Source organism: Cupressus sempervirens, chromosome 7 (assembly GCF_028749045.1).
Source record: "Cupressus sempervirens isolate cs-2001-9-10 chromosome 7, ASM2874904v1, whole genome shotgun sequence".
NCBI lineage: Eukaryota > Viridiplantae > Streptophyta > Pinopsida > Cupressales > Cupressaceae > Cupressus > Cupressus sempervirens.
In genome coordinates, this window is record NC_143124.1 from 619,398,880 (window position 1) to 619,421,514 (window position 22,635).

At 34.9% G+C, this 22,635-nt stretch overlaps 1 protein-coding gene across 1 annotated transcript; it reads left to right on the forward strand.

The window, feature by feature from the left end:
• Positions 1 to 268: 268 nt before the first annotated feature.
• LOC149548230 (transportin MOS14-like) lies at positions 269 to 22,356 on the forward strand. The gene is made up of 28 exons (XM_089792278.1): positions 269 to 467; positions 560 to 637; positions 742 to 804; positions 989 to 1,036; positions 1,115 to 1,258; positions 5,890 to 6,021; positions 7,929 to 7,969; positions 8,075 to 8,166; positions 8,446 to 8,573; positions 8,677 to 8,718; positions 8,887 to 8,962; positions 9,053 to 9,173; positions 9,298 to 9,397; positions 9,516 to 9,597; positions 13,833 to 13,915; positions 14,193 to 14,315; positions 14,745 to 14,796; positions 15,022 to 15,177; positions 19,317 to 19,440; positions 19,574 to 19,655; positions 19,748 to 19,836; positions 19,955 to 20,029; positions 20,152 to 20,206; positions 20,322 to 20,441; positions 20,531 to 20,623; positions 20,731 to 20,876; positions 21,360 to 21,537; positions 21,786 to 22,356. The coding sequence occupies exons 1-28, from the start codon at positions 348 to 350 to the stop codon at positions 22,059 to 22,061; spliced, it is 2,919 nt and encodes a 972-aa protein (XP_089648404.1). The 5' UTR covers positions 269 to 347; the 3' UTR covers positions 22,062 to 22,356.
• Positions 22,357 to 22,635: the final 279 nt, after the last annotated feature.

Sequence of the window (22,635 nt, forward strand, 5' to 3'; positions counted from 1 at the left end):
TCATTATAAATATTACTTCCCGACTAAAAATCAATAAAAAGTATATATATATGTTGGGCACTAGTTATTGGCTAACAAGGAAGAAAACTAGAAACTGTTTCTACAGTATAGAAATGAGATCCACTATTTCTTGGACAATAATTTGAACTTTTAAGGAATTTAAACAAGGAAAAATCAGTTGGCGCGACGTGTGTGGAAGTTCGTTTTGTGGCGGTTGGTGATCCTCGCCTATTTCCATTAATAAGCTATTCAGATAATCAGAGCATTGGATTGGGCAGAGGAGAAGCGGCGAACGGCGGGTGCGGTTGGCTGTAAATAAAGAAATTGATTCTTGTCCACTGGTACCAATGGAATGCCAACAAGTGGAAGCGGCTCTCAGAGCCCTGTACCATCACCCTGATGATCCCGTTCGCAGAGATGCTAACAAATGGTTGCAGGATTTCCAGCGAAGTAGGGATGCCTGGCAGGTATGCCCTTCTCTTCTTCTTGTTCTTCTTTTCCTCCTCTTTTACATTGCCTCCGCCTTTCATTAACTCGTGTAAAAATGCCTTTTTCTCAGGTGTCCGATAGTTTACTTCATAATCCGAGCAGTAATGTAGAAACTCTTATATTCTCTTCTCAGACTCTCAAGGCTAAGGTACCGTGGTACTTGATCACCATGTCGCCCTTTTGCTTCTCCAACTTCCCTACAGCACTTCAAAATTGTTATTTTATTTACTCTTTTTCCTTTTCTACTGTCAGGTCCAGCGAGACTTTGAGGAACTCCCACCAGAGGCTTTTGTGCCATTACGTGAATCACTGAAGGTAACTACAACACCACTCTTCTCAATCTGTTTTCTCCATTTTTCTTGTTTGACAGTTCCATTCTTGATCTATAATGGTGTCTAGTATGGCCCAGAGTTAAAGAGATTGAGGTACTGAGTGTAACGTTATGCTTCTTCAGACACCCATTCCAGTCGCTCACACAATAATTATTGTTGATTTGCAGAATTTGCTGAAAAAGTTTTGCAAAGGTCCCAAAAAAGTTAGAACACAGGTATGATTGACAAGTTGGGGACCCTGAAGTATAATATTTTTGGATTCCTGATAGCTGTGTTTTAATTTCTTTATGCAGATTAGCATAGCGATGGCGTCACTAGCAGTCCACGTCCCTGCACAAGAGTGGGATGGCGGTCATTTGAACTGGTTGAGCAATGAGTTGGGCGCTACACCTGAATACATTCACAGCCTTCTGGAGTTCCTTACAGTAATACCACAGGTAATACTTTGTCATCATAATACAGTTTATAGTCGAATCTTAAATTTGAAATTTGAAATACATTGCATTTCTTTTTCTCGAGGATTATGTTCATTGTGTAGATAGAACCATTAAACCTTGTATTCTCAATCTAGTTCAAGCTCGTGTGAATTTAATGAAGTTCCTATTTAGGATAACTCATCAGGAGAAAATCTGGATTTTTGTGAAATGAAATAAAATAAGGGACTTAGAGAGCCAGAAAATGTTTCTGGTTGCTTATGCAATAGCATTGGTTGTCCCTAATAACTCTATGCTTACTTTTCTAGATATCGAAACAAAACCAGTTTTGATTGCATCTAAAGGCATGTAGCCGTAACTATATATGATATCTCTCAACATCAATTTTTATGCAATCTGTAGATTCTGTACTATCATATTCAAAACAAAACTAGATTTCTGTCCACTCGCCTTCATTGTGTTCTTCAATTTCCCATTTTCCTGTTCTATTCGACGAACAACTTATTCATGATCGTCATCGTTTCTGAAAGAATTTTTTTGATTTTTGTAGTTTTACCGTGTGAAAACCTTTATATACAATCAGAAGCATACTTCAAGCCCGGAAAAAATGTGACCGATTTGGAGAACCTCTAATGAGAAACAATACATCATTTATTTTGCAAAAGTAGTCCCATAGAGACAACGTCAATGTTCCTACTATATTTGCCATGTCAAAATAAAAAGTAGCAAACTGTTCTATTAGTTTTCTGGGAAAGACTGTAAAAATCAACTTTTCTGATCAATTTTTTTCAGAGGCTTCTTCCAAATCCTTAAAAACTTGTAAATTTTCCTTGCCCCTTAATGGAATCAAAGGCACAAGATCCTCTAATTTTTTTAATTCGATTCAATGACATGTGACTTGTAATTGCAGATGAGGCAATGTAAAATGTCATTTGATAGAACTAAAGAATGGCAGTGATTGAATTCATGGACTTGTCTCATCTACACAACAAGAATGGCCCGCGCATCCTTACCCCATATGCATTGTCTGCACCAATGCAACCCAACTCGTTTCTTCCTCATATTTAATGACAAGTTTCTCCCCTTCCCATATACTCTACCAAAGACAAGCAAAGCTCTAGGTGAGCAACTCATTCACTCGATGTGTAGTAGACTCCTATTTCAATGAAGATCGAGTTCCATTGTTAAAGCACCATGTATAGAAAACAACATAATATTACTAATGATCCAATACCCTGCCCTAATATCCAGATTAGAACTATCCATGACGCATTGTCCCTCTAGCACCTTCCTTCTTAACATGTACAAGTACATATTGATCACATAAGTATAAATGCAAGTTTTCAAATGTATACAAGACTCATGGAATGTGAAATCCACAAAATCAAAACAAATATCGAAACTTAAAATATAAGTCTTCAGCTAAGATAGCCTACATTACTCATCCCAACATCATCGTAAGTTATGAAGGGTGCTCAAGATAAGTCTTCGATGTGCAGTCATGATATTTTCTCGTGTCTCAGTGATTAGTGTATATTCAAGTGAGAAATTTTTAAATTTTTCTCTAGGTCTTCATTGTTACATGTTTTGTTGTCAAGCTCATTAACAGAGAGGAGCGGCTATATGAAAAGATAACTATTTATGTTCTAGTGTGACCTTAGTTAGGATACTAATAGATGAAATTGTTTAATGAGATGTCTATGCAGGGCATTATGATACATTTTTGTATACTGAAAATTTCATTTTTGCCAACTATGAGTTACAATGACTATAGCACGCCAACTTTACTTATGGCAGTGACCATTCCTTGTACACTTAAAAAGTTGTCCAATATATGAAGTAAGATAATCCTTGCTTGTGGCTTTGACTTCAAAGATACCGAGATATGCAACAAGGGACATACTTAGATGTTATATTTTGTGTATGTATTTTGATGAAGAGAATGAGACTGGTTTGAAGGCAAACATGGGGAGAATCCTGAATTGGCATGTCGTAGACCAAGTCAGTATAGAAAGGCAATTAGTCTTTACAAAAAATAATAACTAAATGTCAAATAATTGTTTTACAATTTTTAAAAAATAAAATTTTAAACTTTTTGCCCCAATCCTGTTCGAGTCTAGCCTGCAAGGCTCATTGAGTCTGGCAAGTTAGACTTTGCAAGTCTCCCAAAACTCAGGTAGACTTGAAGAGTCTGAGTCTAGTGTTGGTAGGCGTAGCTTGCATTAGGACTTGTAGAGTCTGGGTGAGTCGGACCAAGTCCTGTAGCACTGATTTAAACTGCTCTACCGCTGAGCTATAGGCCCTCTTTGCGATTGGTTCATTTTTTATTAGGGCTTGTCTCATTTTCCAACACCTCCTTTGAACTACACTGCAATTGCTAGGAATCCTAGCTTGGTTTGGCTCTGCTGATTCTGATATCATGTTGAACTTTTCAGGACCAACTTGGAGTTGAACTTAGGACCCCCTGTTTTCTGCTGGGGTGCTCTCTCATTAAGCAAGCAGACTTCTTAGTGACCAAAGAACCTTTGGTTTGGGTGTGGCTCATTTTCCAGTACTTTTAAATTTATGATCTCATCAAACTTATCTATTACAGTTTAAATATTGAAAGTATAATTACCTAATTTGATGGATTCTTCTGTAGTTTCAGCAGCTGTATATTACATTGTGCCTGATAGCTTTTCCTCGGCATCTAGACAATCAGAAGTGCTCACCATTTCTTTTCCTTGTACCGTCCAGTCCCTCTTAGATTTTCTTTTCTGTTCTAATTTTTATTGCACCGTTTTTACCAGAAATTTAAACACTCACTCTTTCAGCTAGTAGGTTTCTACATTTTAGTATTCAATTCCCTTTTTCCACAACTTCTCTTCTTAGCACATATTTACAATAGCACTGGTAGATGGAAGAAAAACCTATCCAAAGCAAGCAATGATGGCGTCACAAGGACTTATATCTTTCACTTAGATAATAGGAACTGTACTAGGCGTGCAATTTCAGAAGCACTGTAAGCTACTAATTAAAAATTGGCTATGGCAGTGATGGGGCTGAAATACTGGATGCAAAATATAGACAGATCTTTAGGGTGACATTCTTAACATGTTAACATTTATTACTTCCCTCATTTTGGACTTTCTTGGCCACCAATTTTTCCAGCAAATTAGGCTATTTTGGATATTAAACTACTAACTTGTCCTGATGCTTAAGCCATTTATAAGTATTACCTTACTACATTTTCTCAGAATTTACACCATTTGTGATATTACCTCGGAAGCATATTTTTCTTCCCCACAAACTACATTAAATGTCATGCCACTCTCAAATAGAATACCTAACTGTTTAGGTAGGTTCTATCAAGATATATTTAGTATTGATCTCAATTACCATTGTCAGTCCCTCTATGATAATTCTCAAGTCCTATTATATCAGATAAAGACAAGTTTAGATGCAAAGAAGCCTACAATAACACATTTCCATCTTTGGTGATGCCACCTTCTTCATAACAGTGTGAATTTCCCTCAACTACACTAATGTTTAACCTTTAAAACCAAGCACCATCTTTTCTAGTGCGCATTAAATTTTAACTTTAATACCTTTTTGAAGGTTTAAGTTATGCTTTGAAAGATTACAAGAGGTAGTGAGCTTAGAAACACATAATGTGATAAATGTAATTCACTTTAATAAAGATGTACGAATCCTTGAGTCCATTCTATGTGTTGGAAGCTTGTAGGGCATTGCAATATTGTTCCCTCAGATGTGTCTAGCATTCAAAAAAAAAATTCTGAGAGAGCAGAGCAGGTCGTGTACTAACCAAATTAGAAGCTGGTTCTAACAGTTAATAAAAAGCTTCTACATACTCTAACAGAATACAAAGAATTTCTTGAAAGTAATTAACAGAAGCAATTTCAAATAAAGTTCAGATGTTTTTTATATTGTTTTTAGATTCTAATAAATTTGAAGATTACAAATTGCTGCTTGTTAATAAATACTTTTTTTGTCTTCAAGATTTTGTGATCAAATGTTGTGCAAGCTAAGACATCTAGAAAAGTTGGTAATCAATAAGCTTTATTACATTATTAGTCGGTGAACCATTAGACTAAAATCTAAATAAGTTGTCTATGCAGATTTTACAGATACTATTTTCTGAACTGGCATTTTTGTGGTTCTTTATCTCATATTTTTACAGCTATAAGTAGGAATGAGTAATATGTTAAGAGATACGCATTGTGCATTAATGTCTTTCTTACTGATCAATGGTGCTATGTATCATTTTCGAGTTATCTGTTGTAGTTTTGTCTTCCAAATTAACATGAATCTCATACAATCCAAATCAATGTGATTTATTCACCTCGTCAGATTTATATTATTGTCTCTCTTTTAAATTAATATGTTTGCCTTCCTAGTCAGCATTGCTTCTTTCAAATTGACAACCTTTATTTCTGTCATTAGACATTTTTGCAGTTTGCATGTGAGCGCCACAACTAGCCTAATTGGTTGATTTATCTTATTTACTTTTAGTTGCAGATTCTGTTGCCTTGAAGCAATGTACCAGACTCTAATCCCTTTTAAGTAACAATGGAATTCTGAGTAGTTTATATAATAGTGTTAATAGCTATAGTTTCTTGTACTGATTTGCTTAGGAAGCACATAGCTACAAAATTGCAGCTCGTCCAGAACGGCATCGACAATTTCAGAAAGAACTTGCTGCATCAGTTGAAGTTGCTTTTAACATGTTAGATTCATTTCTGGCTTTTGAAGAATATCATGAGCAGGTATTTGTTAGTCAATTATTCTGTTTTTACTTTTCTGAGTGAGGATTAATGGTATCTTATAATTTGCATTTCTTGGTAAACGAACATAAGTTGAAACACAGTTGAGCGTTGACTTCTTTCTGGAACATTTAAAGTTTGATTTGACTGCAAAAATAAATTATGTTCTAAGCAATGTGCCCAAGAGCAATGTTTTTAAGCACTGAACATACTTGAAATTTCACAATATTTTACTTTTTGTGCTATGAATTCTCCTTCTCAGACTTTCTGATGCCAGAGTATTGGCTTCTATCAAGTTTCCTTCCTATTCTCTGGTGTAGCCTTTCTATTATAATGTTTCATTTCTGGTTGCATGGAAATTTGTGAGCTAATGATTCGCTGTCTCAATTTGAAAGGAGTGGAAACTGGTTGTGAAGAAGCTCACAGAAGCAATGCTGTAAACATTAGCAACAGTTGCAAGGTTAATCTTTATCATGGAAACATGGACCCGAGGCTCTCTAACTGTGACAGACTCAAATGACGTGTCCAAAGTTATAAACCTTAGTATTTATTTGTAAATCGGATCTAGAGATGGACATCGGTTCGTCAATTGTCTTTCCATGTAGAACACTATATTGAACATTTCGATTAGAATTAAAAAAATATATTCCATGCATATCACATCATTTGAAAAAGTAAAGTATAAGCATGACATTCTGCTGTTGAAATTGTTGACAAAACAAGTGTGATAAACATGTATAATATAGGTAGTGTATTTACAATCTGAAACCAAATAAGAAGAATGAAAAGAAGATATGCAGCATTTTACCCTAGGAAACCCTATTGGCGAGAATCCAGCAGAGGGATTCCAAAAATTCAAATTATTCTTCCTTACAATAATGAATCTCTCCATCTTCATTCTTAAGCATTTGTGGATATAAATAGGCACATCAATAAAAGTTGAAGAACATATTGCATGAAATGATGCAAGAAAATGAATAGACTTCTTTAATGCATAGGCAAAAATAAAAATACCTAAAAAAATCCAATTTTTTTAAGAAATGCAATAAAATACTATTGTGTTTTTCCAATAAACTAAATAAAAATACCTAACAAAATCCAAATTTTTTATTTTTTTTAGAAATGCAATAAAATACTATTGTGTTTTTCCAATAAACTTGTCAGATTGATTCATTTAGACTATTATGGAAAGTATGCAACAATTATCCAACAGGAATCAAACATAAAATAACATTCTACTTTTCACGATGATTGGATTTACCTTTGAGAAAAAATGCTAATTATTGCTTTGTTGTCTTTTGATTACCTAGGCTAAGTGAGTAGGAATCTTGTTGGAATGTCACCTGACAATTTGATTCCATAAAGTCCTATAGCAGTTTTAGATTATAAGTAGGCACATCAAATGCAGATTTATCTATTGCGTGATTCCAAAAACTCAAACTATTCTTCCTTGCAATAATGAATCTCTCCATCTTCATTCTTAAGCATTTGTGGATATAAATAAGCACATCAATAAAAGTTGAAGAACATATTGCATGAAATGATGCAAGAAAATGAACAGACTTCTTTAATGCATAGGAAAAAATAAAAATACCAAAAAAAAACTTAATTTGGCATGCTCTTCCCTGTTGTGGGGGGATGATTTTCTTGATGTGTTAAGTGCTTTTCTTTTACTATAAAATATATGTAAATTTAGAGTCCTGTTGATCTATTATGGTCACTTTTTAACCTTATTATCCTATTTATATATAAACTGACATACTTTAATAGCTTGTAGTTTTTTCTTATTATTATTTTGATGTCTCTATTATACATTAAAATATTTTGAAAAAAAAAATGAATACCAAGAAAGTTCTTGTGCAGCTTGTCTTACTACAGGAACTCTAAATTCTACTAACACTTAATTTCAGGTTATAGATGCTTTTTCATCTTGGCTGAGACTAATTAATGGGTAGCTCTCGCTTTCCCTGTGATGCTGTAATATCAATTTCCATACTTTTTTTTTTGTTGTTTGCCATGGGCATCAGAAAACAATGCTGATATGATTATTTTTCAGAATTCCAGTTAGCACACTTCCTTTTCATAATCTAGTGCAAGCATCCCTAGCTGGTTTGAACTCAGACAAGCTTTTTGATGCAGCAGTAAATGGTATGAGACCAAATCTTTAAGTTCCTAGCACGTTCGCATCTCTTTGCTAAAAATAATCCTCACGTTTTCCTGGATATTGAAACCATATCACACTGGTGGGGTTTTAGTTTTGCTATTATTTAATTCAAATATAGTAATTCAGTAGATGTACTGCATTTCTTGGCAAGATGTTGCCTGGTAATTCCATCCTTTATAAATTTCTTACGTAGTAATTTAAAAAATATGTAGATTTGATTGTGCCTTGTTGGTAAAATAATCAAGAAAATGACCTTTATGCAGCTAGCTGTGAGTTGATACATTACACAGTTTCAGGAAGTCCTGATGATTTTCAAACACAAATGCCTTTAATTCAGTTACTTGTGCCTCATGTAATGGGATTTAGATCACGCTTTGTGGCTTCACTAAAGGTATCTTGTTTTTCCTCCTCATTATGGTTGCTAGTTTCAATTTTTCCTTACATGAAAGATGTAAGACAAATATCTTATTCCCACAATGTTTTCAAAACTCAAGAGTTCTAAGGGCGAGGCTGGAATGGGTCAAACATCCATGGAGGTGAATTTCTATTTAATATTTAGTCTTACAGCTTTTTCTTGTGGATGCATTTGTTTATCAAAATAATAATATCTCTTGTCTTTGCCTTAGTTGTACATAAATTTAAATGAAATAACTATATCTCCAGGTATTTTAATCACTTTCTGATGCTGTGAGATTTCTTTGCAGGATGAAGAGACTCTGAAAGGAATGGCTCGCTTATTTGTTGAAATGGGTGATGCATATGCTCGGATGATAGCCACTGGTACGCATAAGTATAGTTGAGCTTTTTTTGATAGCACTCTTCTGTAAAGGTTTACCTTGCAAGTTGATTCAATTGTATTTTGACTTTCAGGATCTCAAGAGTCGCTAATGATTGTTGATGCCATTCTTGAAGTTACATCACACCCAGATTATGATATAGCTGCAATGAGTTTCAACTTCTGGCATAGCCTCCAACTTATCTTGACAAGAAGGTAAGCTTTGCGGTAACAAATTGAACATATTTTTAACGAAAAATGCTATGCTGAAGACTAACTAATCTTAAGGTTAGTCTTCTGTGTAAAGCAATTTTTAGCTCTAATATAAAACTGTGTACAGGGAATATTATGTATCCTTTCAAAATGATGCAAGTATTGATGCTGAAAAAGAAAGGAGATTGGCTCTCTTCCGTCCAATATTTGAATTATTAGTGTCATTGGTGAACTGCCTTTCTTTTCTCTTTGATGGATTTTTAGTTTATATACTTCGATTCCTAAGAAGTGGGGTTTTCAAACACAGCACTCACTGAAATTGTCTTCAATCTTATTTCTTTGTAGGTTTGTTTCCGAGTAACCTATCCTGAAAATTATGATCAGTGGTCAATGGAGATTCTCACAGATTTCAAAAGAACTAGATATGGTATGAACTACAATTAAGTGGCTTACATCATCATTATGTGTATCATTTCTCTCCCCATGCTATCAAATTTGTTTTCCCCATTTGTTTCTCTGTGGTTTAGAGTTGTTTTTTGATGATAAAAGCATCATTTCATTTAGTGGATTTTATAGTTGTCAGCTGTTGCAGGATAGAGTTTTCTCTCTTAAACTTGACTCATGCAAATTTCTATGTAGCATGCCTAATATATAAAAGATTAGGAGTCCATGTCATGTTTATCCTCAAGAGTTTGAAGCAACATTGAAAAAATCATGAATGTCAAGTTTTTGTAATGATCGAGTAAAAGATAGAATAAAAGCAGAGAGAAAACGTAGGAAACTTAAAATTCCTGAAATTGAAGCATGAATGTCTTTTCTGTGTTTTGTCATCTGTAATTGAGAAGCAAGGCAAGGAACTTGGACTCATCTCAATTTGACCCAAGAGATCTCAAACATATTAAGTTTGTTAAATTGGTTTGTAAAATAAGCCAAGTTTATGTGGGTGTCAATACGAATATTCAGTTTAGTTATCAGAGTCTCTTTGGATGAACTTCACGTGTAGTTACCTAACAATATGCAGCCAAATACATCATAAAGAAGACAGTTGAATTGCAAACTCAATTTGCCTATTGTTGTTGTACAAGGTAACTTATTTCATATTCACAAAGTGCTTCAGCCTTCTATATTTAGATTTCTTCGATCCCTGACTGGTATGTTTTTTAAATAGTTTTTGAAAGTATGTAACAGCCTTAACTAGATTATGGGCTTGTTGCAATGATGGAAATATTTTGTCTGTAGTGCAAAATTTCTGTTGGAGTTTTGATCTTGCCCAAATTTACCTGCCCTTGCAAACACATTTATGTCTGTCTGAGATGTTCTTATTAGAATTAGGTTTGCTCTGATATATAATTTTGCTAGGAGTTCCTTCTTAGACCAATAAGAAATCTTGATTCTTCTTGGTCCCATGCAGAAATACGATTGGATTAATTTCAGGCAGTGTTTGTACTAGTCCTTGTTATCCTTTACTATTGGATTGCTTTGGGGTTTCCTTGGCTTGGGATGTGCTTTGTTTCCACCATAAAATTCACAGATACCAACTTAATTTTACTCAAGGGCAGCCAGGGTCAGCTGGGACAGTGGTTGTACTTTCTGTCTAGATGTGTTTCGTGTGTTTGTTGGGGTCTTCCATGTTTCAGTATACTATCTATATGGGTAGACCTAAGGTGCGATTGGGGTTCATTGAGGTGCATTTTGTTGAAATAGTTGGTGCCTCTTGCATAGTTTTTCCTTTTATCCATGTCTTAATAACCGATTCAACATCATTATGTTACTAATTCAAATTTCAAATTCCTTTAGCAAGATCTACAGATTAAGTAGTAAATTTAATCTTTTAAGTATTCAAAAAGATTATTTTATACTCTTGAAAATGATTCCAAACTTTTATATGATATCAAAAGTATTTGATCATAAAGATGATTACAATGAATATCATGATATCGGAACAAGTATAAAATCAAAATGTATTGAAGAAGGCTAATCATCCCTCGAACTATTAGACTCGCCAAGGTCAAGAGCCACCAAAGGAACACCTACCAGCTCTACATCTAACACATCCTCATCCTCATCAATCTATGATAAAAAGAAGTGTTTTTTTTAAAATATGTGCCTTAAGTTGTCGTCGTGGGAGGCATCCCTGAGGCGCTCAAGGGACACACAAGCATCCCCCTCAGCATTTGATGAATGTTGGGATGTCCTCGCATTCCCGTTGGTGAGTGTTAAAATTGGTGGTGCTACTGGGGACTTGGGAATGTTGTCCCACATTCTAGGGATGTCCCCACTCTATGAATGCTTGGGATTTAGGATGATACCGTAACAAGTGTGGTTGTCATTGCACCAAAAGAGCAATATGTCAATGACTGATACAACCACTAGACATGTAGAAACCACAGGAGGTAGTTAGTCCCTTGTCACGAATTTGAGGGGATTGAGGGGATTTGAACCTGTGACCAAGCTCTGATACAACTTGTTACAAGTGTGGTTCCTGTTGCACCAAAAGATTGACATGTCAATGCTCGATATAACCACCACACATAAAGAATCCACAAGATGCGGTTAGTCCCTTGTCACAAATCCTGAGGGGAGTGTTGACCATTTTGCCAATAGGTACGTGTCCTTGGGTACATTGATTAATATCCAAAATTTGAGGGTATTATGGAAAAGGATAAGAAGAGTAGCTACATACCCCCACTTGGATGTGTTTATTGACCTATTTGTGTTAGATACCATATTGACAGGTGCCCATAAAACAATATGTGCACGGGCACATGCAAAATACTATTTCCACATTGGCCCAAAAACACTAATTTCCTTAATTTGACATAGACGCTCCTAAACTTAATTTAAAGCATTCATTCAAGCCACTTCTATTTTACTTTTCTATTATTTTGTGAAATTTTATCAAGTTCTATTGTTTATCTAGTTATTTATATTTATTTAATTGGGAAGTCTAATAAGAATATAATCTTCTTTTTCAATTAATATTTAAATTTTACTTTCTTTTATCTAAATTTAGATTTTAGTGAAATAATTGTTAACCTAATTTTAGGTCATGGTTTTTATTTTTTTGGGTACATTATGGTTTATTAAACGTAGCTTATTATTTATGTTGCATTTGTAGTGATGAAAATCTCCACATAGAAAATTATGTTAAATGTGTGTGTTTATGAATATTGTATACAACCATATCTATGGGTCTTGAAAAATAGCACTATCTGAATCCAATATTGCATCTGTATTTATATTCTTATCCATATCCGTGCAACTTTGAATGAAAAAAATAAAGATTGATATACCAAACAGACTAAAATGGATGCTCCTAAACTTAATTTAAAGCATTCATTCAAGCCACTTCTATTTTACTTTTCTATTATTTTGTGAAATTTTATCAAGTTAAAATTACTATTGTTTGTCTAGTTATTTATATTTAATTGGGAAGTCTAATAAGAATATAATCTTCTTTTTTAATTAATATTTAAATTTTACTTTCTTTTATCTAAATTTAGATTTTAATGAAATAATTGTTAACCTAATTATAGGTCATGGTTTTTATTTTTTTGTGTACATCATGGTTTGTTAAATATAACTTATTATTTATGCACAAATAATATATTTATGTTGCATTTGTAGTGATGAAAATCTCTACATAGAAAATTATGTTAAATGTGTGTATTTATGAATGTTGTATACAGCCATATCTATGGGTCTTGAAAAATAGTACTATCTGGATCCAATATTGCATCTGTATTTATATTCTTATCCGTATCCGTGCAACTTTGAATGAAAAAATAAAGATTGATATACCAAACAGACTAATGAAAACAAAATAATAGGAGCTATTGATTCTTACGAATTTACAATAATTTAGTTATGCATATACTTAGGCACTTCTAGTTTCATATTTAATTTCTACAGTCATCAATATGCTCCATTTCTTCCTTTTGTGTCCTCTTCAGACATGATCCTATTCGGAGTTTCATATTTGGTTTACTCCCAAGGATGTCTATTCAGTTATGTTTCCTAATTAATTCCACAAGTTGAGAATGGTGAAAATGACATCATGATGTTCACTCGATCAATTGATAAAGTCGACGTCCCTCTCTGAGCTTCTGGATCAAATGTTTGGATGTGCAGGGTGGCGCCTACTCCTACCCCCTACTACAGCAAAGGGAGGGAAGGGTGAAGCTGCTTGCTTGCTTCCTTTAGTTGTTAATTTATGTATTTGTTTTGATATATTAGATCAGGGGTTTCAATATCAGCACTAATGGGGGCAAATAATACATCAGATTTGTCTTCTATTTAAGCAATTCTTTTTCAGAATTAATACTATATTATATTTGTCTTTCTATCAATGTCACTCATCAGGTACGTCACTTGTGGGTGCTAGATGCACGATTGGCAGAAACTCTCCACAGTAACACAAAAGCCTACTATGTTGGGTGCTTATTCAGTTTTAACATTATCAGAGTCGTCCTTTGTCTCACTAACACTTTTAAATGTGCCACAATGCATATTATTGTGGAGATATACATCATTCTTCTTTAAGGATCTTTCCTTCATTATTCTGTTAATAACCACACTTTTATTTTTAAATTTATGTGTATGCTCTCCGTTTGGCGTTTTTTCTAAATTTCAATTGTAACCAACATTAGATTCTGTTGTCAGCTGTTGCAGACATCCTGATGGATGCAGCTTCAGTTTTGGGAGGCGAAAACATACTCAAGATTCTGTCAAATAACTTTATCCAAGTAGAGGCTTCTCTTTCCCATCATGTTTGAGGTTACAGGAAATGCTTAGACAGATATCCAAATGCTTTCACAAAGGCCATTTCTTATGGTTTTGTAAATCATTTTAGTTTATAAAACTCACTTTTCCAATGCATAGTCATAGGGTATCATAATGCCGTGCTCATTTGCTTTGTTTGTTCCATTTACCTTGCATTTTATAAATTCTTTCAATAAGTAGAATATTTGGAACTTACTTGCCTGATATAGAGTACTGAAAAAGAGCTGATATGAATTGAAGCTGGCTGCAAGAAGTGTTGGCAATGATGCATCTTGGGATTGGCGACCTTTAGAAGCTTCATTATATTGTATTCGAGCCATATCAAGAGCAGTTTCTACGTCAGAGGAAGTTATAATGCCACAGGTTAGCTTCAGAAATCAGTATATTTATGAAAATATATTATTTTAAACTGATTAATAGCAACAAGATTCCAAATATTGTGTTTACATCTCAAGAATTTGGGCTCTTATATTTTGAAACAGTCAAAATGTAAGGGGTATAATACTATAAACTATAAAGTGAACTGCCATTGGTTCTTATGATTAAATTGTGTTTCGACGGCACTCCAAAAATACATATTAATATTAAGAAATATGTTTGCAATCGATTAAATAAATCACAGTAAAGCTGAAGGTTGTGAATATCATTGGAGCTTAAAATTTAATCTACTAGAAATTGATATTTGATGTAGGAAACATGAGCTGTTGGAAATGTGACATGGACCTAGAATTTTCTATTTACTTAAGAAGTTAACACGGATTAGATATTTATATGTCAGATGATATTTTGTAGGTTATGGACTTGCTACCAAAATTACCTCTTCAATCTCAACTTCTTCGCACAGGTAAACTTTAAAGTGTTATTCATGTGGTGCGCATCAATGTGATCGGGGTGCATATTTATACAATCAAGGGTGCTTGTTATTGTTCAAGCATACTATTTTTTTTGTTACAGATTTATTATTCAGTAGCTTATGTCGAGATTGACTGGTTATGAGTCTCTTGCTAATGTTATTTGTGTGGATTGTGATCTTACTCATGCATGTACATGATTATACAATTGGATGCAGAATGTTTGACCATTGCGGGATACTCAAAATGGCTGGGAAGTGCACCTAGTGCACCATCATTTCTGCCTTCCATTATACAGGTTCTAATTAGAGGCATGACTACAGCACCAGATGTTTCGATTGCAGCTTCATTGGCATTGAGAAATGTTTGCAATGGTACCTCACCAAAACTCCCTAGAATTTTCTTAAATAGGTATTTTTTGCCACTTAGAAAATGCGAATAAAGCCCCTACTGTAAAAGCCAGCTGTCGTGTTTTATAATACCTAGGCTTTTATCCATGCACCTGGTGTTTCATGGTCTGAGACTTTGAACCATACTTATTCTGAGTTTGCAGATAACATTTAGGGTTCTCATTTCATATACTTCGGAATGTGCAAAAGAGAACTAAAAATCTCCCCTCTTTTTGTATTTCATAAATGAAGATTTTTTTTTCATTTCACCTTAAGAAGAAGCAACAACTACTCTCAAGAATTTTACTTGTCATTTTATCTTTATTGACATTTATAGATGTGGATGATACTTCTGCTCTTGTCACATCTCTGTGACTAAAATTTTGAATACATATTTCCAGACTTTCGTCTTATCTTTTACCCGCCTTAGCACTTATCAATTCCTTGTATCAGCCACATGATTTCCTGTTAGTATGTATCAACCACTACTCAGTTACTACTATTTTCTTTTTCAATTCACCACAAGCACTAATAAATTGACCAAGCATCTTCCATCTAATTTAGAGGTGCCAACCTCAAAACCTTACCAACCATGGTTGTGGACCTTGTGGCGACAGATGCCATTACTTAGATACTGACACGTGGCATTTCCAATGTCAGTGTCATCTCTAGACTGAAATATAATCCTTGAGGATTCATTTGTGGCCTTTGTATTGATTTCTGGGAATCGAAAAGCTTTGATATTTGTACACAAACACTAGGGAGAACTCATACCCAATGCAGCTAGCCCTCACTTGCGCCATATGCACATGGGTGATTAGCTATTACACTTCTCATAGGTATGTAAGGTGGTTAGCTTAGGCGTACCTTGCCTATACATAGGATAACTAGCTCAACAACCCAGTGCATATTACACAGTGTAAACAAGTTAGCAAGCTCACAAGTACACTTATTGACCAGCCAACAAAAGGAAGGGGCAGCGACTACGCAGCCATGGATTTTGTTGGTCTTATGAAGGGGACACTTAGCTTTTTTTCCTTTATAGAAGATTACATACAAAAAGGGAAATTTGTGGCTGGATAGCCACTATTCAAAAGAAAGTAGTTGTGACCTTATTGCAAACATCACTTCCTTCCCACAGTGCAGTAATAGAAGCCTGCAGGAATGTCGGTGCATCCCATGTTGTGCTAGGGGTCCCATCCTTTTTCTCAATCCACTGCCACTTACGATGACAAGAAAGCCTTCCATATTCATCATCATTGGGAATGATGTATTTATAATAACAAGCAAACTATTTGGGACAAGCTTCCCACAAGAACACCATGATTGACTCACATACATATTGATCAAATAGTGTCAGGAGTGGAGGTAACATCAATGCATGCTCCTTCCTTGTAGTACACACTAGCCAAAACAAGAAACATTGGTGCATTACATATTGTAATGTGGGCCCCATCTTATGGTCTTAGCAGAGACCCAAGATTAGTACCTATACTGTTGATCACTTGGACTGTATTAACAATCAAAACGTTGAAAACCATACATCAGGTAGATGTAATGTAGGAGACACATTTGTTTTGATACAACATTGCCAGTATTAAAATCCTAAGATGGGTAGGTCTTTGCATCTAATGCAAGTATGCCATTGGAAAAAAGCCAATCTAAACTTCAAATGATCTACCACAATAGTTATAAATTGCTTTGTGCATTGATCAATACTCAAGTCATACTAAAGATATTTGGAAACACTATATCTGTTCGACCTCCAAATAAATAGACACATTTCATAAATTAGTGATGATAATAGTTTGAACCTTATGATAGTTTAGTTCAAGGACTAGATCATATATGAACTTAAGGGTAAGCAGTAAGTGACCCCTATTGCAATATTGAGTTTGCATATCGTTCCTTATTCTCATTTTTAGTACTCATAGCATGTAGAATCATCATAAAATCATAACGCATATTTCAATGTCCAACGTAGTGTGTCAAGTAGCAACCAGACATGACACAACATAGATGCAAGGCCTTTAAACTCGATCTATAGTCCTCATAATTTAGTAACCACTAATGATATGATAATTTCTTAGCTCAAGCATTTAGGAGACAAATTATAAGGGCAGTAGACCCTCAAGTCAATCAATAACTTATGCCAAGAAGTCAATTGCAAGATTTCCCAAATTCCAAGAGCTACAGTGATTCTTAATGTTCTCTTGCAATTGTCTCCAAGGCCATATAGCAAGGCATCTTAATTCAAAACCATCACCAGTTTAAGAACAGCCTACTAATATCAAATGTATGGCCAAGATAGTATACTAACAACCTTATAAAACCCACATCATCCTTGCATTTATCATTAATCATGCTATAAGCTCAAACAAGTTTTTTATTTCACCCTTCATTTACTAAGGCCAATAGTCCACATTGAGAGCTAAATAATGGCCAGTATATTTCTTAGTGCAGCTCCACTTATAAATAAAATATGCAATGATGTTTGATTTCCATTTTGCCTAAGCAGATGTTGTCTATGACATGCCACTAGAATACTAACACATACACATTATCATCACCTTATCTTTAAAAGGTATCATGTTATTGTCAAAGACTAATCATTTTTTAATCGAATAAATCCGGTAATCATTCATCTCTTGCCATTAAAAATATTTCCCATTCCTTAGATAGAGAACCTCCAAAATAAGTACTAATTGAAGAAGCTTTTTTGAAATGATCATTTGACAGCTTGATTCCTATTTGGTGTTCTTCAATTAAGAAATGAGTTTCTCCCATGAATAGACTGGAGTTCCCTCTTGATGCCTTAGGATTCCTTGCATGCTAGGGCTATAGCACTCTACCTCGGAGGCATTCAAAGGCATCTAGAAAGATGTTCTTTAGACCTAAGCCTAAAGACCATTTGGGAGAGACAACACAATCTTTTGCTACCCCAAGGTGCCACCTTTGAGGATAAAGATAGTTTTTACAAGAAATCTATTTTGTGCATCTCCTATGATTGTTGAATTCCACAAAACCATCTTCAGAAATATTGTACTGCACATCCTGCAATCATTGCATTCCATATTTTTGGTATATAGGGTATCCTCTGCTGCATAGAAACCTGCATTTTACATTTTTTGTATACAGGTATTCTCTTATGCATAGAAACCAACATGGTAAATGAGTTAGCTTGATGTTGAACATGATTCAGAAGAACGATTCAAACTCCCCTCTCTCTCCATCTCCTACTTGGGCCTCTAAACTTTTATTTGGCATAGTACCCTTGCCTTACATCCTAATTTGTAGATCGTTTAATAGGCAATCCTAAGCTTTAATACGCTATTTCCACTTAGATACAATGAAAACGATCTTCCATGTAAGTTTCTGGTAGATCTGTGTCTTGCCAAAATTCAACAAACTGGGATCTGATATCTTAGTTTTTCACTTTGTTTCAGCTTTGCCTCAGTTTCATATTTTAATATAGGCCACAATTATGCAAAAGCAGAAGCATTGAGAAGGGATACAGTGCCTTGGGTAATCATATAGAGAATCTAGGGGAGGCTAGCCCCTACTATAGTCCTGGCTTCCTGTCAGAATGTGCTTCTTGGTTGAAAAAACAAATGTCTGGTGTTGTGATTCACAGCAGATCAACGTGTCAGACAAAATTCCTCAATCTGGCTTTTACACCAGCTGATTGCCTTTGCTCGAAAGTTTCAAACTTTCTATATACTTTCAACAAATCAGTTCTGTGCATATCCTGCAATAATGTTACTCTCATAACTCATTTTAATATTTATTAATGCAATGATGAATGTCCACAACTTAGCCTGTTTTTTAATTCCTTTTACCTCTACTCTAACCAGTGTGTGTCTTCCTCTTGTGGTGCCATGTCTCGTTAATGGCACAGCTCCCTGCACTCTTGGTTGTCATACCTGTTATAATGTGTTTGCAGAATGTCATTCTGTCTGTCCTTCCCCCTTTCATGTCCATTTAATTCCTTTTATTTTTTTTTTATACTTTACTGCTCCCGGACCATGAGGGGTGTGACATGTTAGAATAGATATTTTGAATATTTATGTGGTTAATGATATCCAGCTGTCTTAAATCCCTAATGATTCTTTGGGGGATGACAGCTTGCAGGGACAAGCTAGCTGGTTCACTAGACGGTCTTTTTGTGATTTATCGCGAGGCTTTAAGTGAACAAAGTAATTACAAGCTGTCCAATGATGATGCCTTGCAACTTATTGAAGCCTTGAGGTAGCTTTCTTATTACACCCAGATACACGAGTCCCAACCAGAAGCTTTTTAAAATACAGAACAAAAAAACTTGGACTTGCATTTTTGGCTTCCAATTTATTTTTCCTAAGTGGTGTACAAAAACATCTTGCAGTGCGGTTATAACTGCCCTTCCAGAAGAGCATGCAAAGAGTGCACTCGACTCATTGTGGATCCCAGTAGTTGTTCCTTTGCAGGTAGAAAGCATTTGCTTTCAGATTTTTGCTAATTTGAAATATCTTCGTAGAATATTCATGATGACAATATAGCACTTTTCTGATGATTGTAGCAAGTCATAACACAACATGCGCAATCATCTCAACAGATTAATGCAAATCGGTACACTGTTCCTATTGATCGTATAGCAAATATTTTCAGGTAATTGTAATGCTTTTACATGGAAAAATATTAATGTGGGCTTGAATTGGTGCTCCACGTATGTATATTTACTTTACTCAATATCTGGTAGGCCATGTTCTTATCTTTGGTTTTACAGATTTGTGAACCTTCCTGAAGTTGTCACAGATGCATTCCAAAAAATGTGGCCGATGTTGAAAGCAATCTTTGACCAGTAAGTATTAACTGGATCACAACTAACAATATCAGAGAAAGTACCCATTTGTTTTACATTTTTTGAACAATCAATTTAAATTTTACTTCCATTCCGCTGACAAGTGATAGTTGGCTTTGTAGACGAGCTTGGGATATGATAACCATGGAGCGGCTTTGCAGGGCATGCAAGTATGCCGTGAGTAGAAAATTACAGTGGACGGAGAAACAAAATGTTGTTTCAATACTTTCTTGGAGATGATTATAAAATAAAAATATTCCATATAGTTTAAATAGAATGCTTGTTCTTGCAGGTTAGAACATGTGGAAAGTCCATGGCAGTCAATATGGATGATATGTTACAGGAGGTCCAAATGCAGTATACAAAACACCGTCAGTCTTGCTTTCTTTATCTTGCAAGTGAAGTAATCAAGGTAATCTGAAGATTTTATTTGCTTACAAAATTTGAAAATTGCAATGTCTTTTTAATGGAATCTCATAACAAATCGCTATAAATGCACAGGTTTTTGGCAGTGATACTTCATGTGCAAATTATCTAGGAGGTTTGATTACAGAGCTTTTTGGGCAAACTGTAGGCTTCCTCATTACAATTCAGGTTGGTTTCTTGTTTTCCTTGAATTCGGATATATCATAGAAATGATAAAATAGTGCGGGCATGTAGAATAGTTTCTAATTTCTGTTTTCTAAATTTTTGTGATCCAGGAATTTACGTCAAGACCAGATATCGCAGATGATTGTTTTCTTTTGGCATCAAGATGCATTAGATACTGCCCGCGTTTGTTAATATTCTCGAGTGTTTTTGCTTCACTCGTTGAGTGTGCAATGACTGGCGTCACAATACAACACAGGTAAATAAATGAATTCTGGATCTAAGCTGCTACGTATGTGTTGTCCAGCAATGTCAGGTGAGCCATTCTGTTGGAATTTTTTCAATTGTGCATCTCTAAACACATGCTATGCCCACTTAATTCAAGTTTTGTTTGACCATCAGACGACAATTGAGAAAAATCTGTTAATCACAGTCATATGTTACATTAAGTTTTCATATTTCATGAGATTTAAATTTTAGCTCATTGGGTGTGGCCCAAAACTTGATCATTGAACTTCTAGGGTAAAAAAAACATTGAAACAATTAGAAGCTCTAACACGTGGTCCTCAGCTATTCCCAGCAGACCACTACAAGCCTAAGTTTGACGCAGAATCGACCCAGAGCATTTGGATCTCCTTCATGCTCCAGTACTGAGGCCTCTAATTTAATGTGTAACACACGTAGAAATCGTTCTTTTTTGCGCATCAGAATATCTGATTTTTCTGTTCTGTCTTGCATACAGGGAAGCATGCCAATCAATTTTGACATTTCTGACAGATATCTTTGACACGACGATGTCCCCTACAACAAATCAGTACCGTTCAGTTATCGATACCGTTATGTTAGTTCGTGGTGCAAATCTTACTAGAATTCTCCTAGCCTGTTTGGTTGGAGCTCTTCCTGAATCTAGGGTTGAAGAGGTACAGTAAAATAGCAATTGCCCTTCCTGAGTCATGGGTCAATGAGTTTGACTCAAAACTATACATTTGTATGCTAATCCTAATAGTAATATTACAATTTGATTTCCAGTAGAAAATCTCCTATTTATCAAAATAGCAGTTTCTGAAATAAAATTGTTCTAAATTTCATTTGATTCAACATTTTAACCCTATATTAGTAAAGATCAAAATTTTATCTCTCATTGAAAATACTCAACAAAATATGGCAGGTGATATGCGTTATTTTTTCACTGGCACGAACATATGGAGGTGAAGCAATTAAGTGGTCACAAGAGGCAATTAACTTGATACCAACCACAGCAATAACAAATGAAGAAAGATGGTCAGTTTTGCAAGCAATATCATCTGCAGCTGCTGGTGAGAACAATCCTGGCTTTGCAAGTTCCCTCGAAGATCTGTCGGATCTTTGTCGTCGCAACAAAGCCACTCAAGATCAAGTACAAGGATCATTGCAACCTCTCTCTTTCTGTAAACAAAGCACATGACATGTCCTTCTCAAACCTCCCTTCCCTTCCCTACCTTGCAACACTTTTCCATTCGTTATGTGAGGGATGAATAAGAGATTTCCTAATGGTGGAAATTTAAATCACGCTGCCAACCCTACAATTCTTCCCATCTCTATCGTCTGGAATCTTACCATTATTTGAAAGGCCGCCGGTGTTAATACCAAATGTCATCCTCCCAATTGAAGGAGCAAAGCATAGCAATTTTTTCCAAGCTTTTAAAACAAATTGCCATTTGAATATAATGGAAAGATTATTTAGTCGCGTTGACAATCTATTTGAATGTTTATCATAATGGATGTTTTTAAATTTAGAGAGTGAGTTCATTCTTAGGGTGGGGTCTAATTAGGGGGTTAAATTTCTATTTTCACAAAGAGGTTCTATTGATAAGAAAATTAATTACTTAAGATTATTTTGATTTTTTAATATTTTAAAAAAATTAAATTAAATTTATGTATTTTAAATATTTATTATATTAAATTTATTGTCATTATTTTAATTGTCTGACTTTTATAAATTGGGGTATGCCTCTTCGAGGAGGTTTTCTTATTCTTGT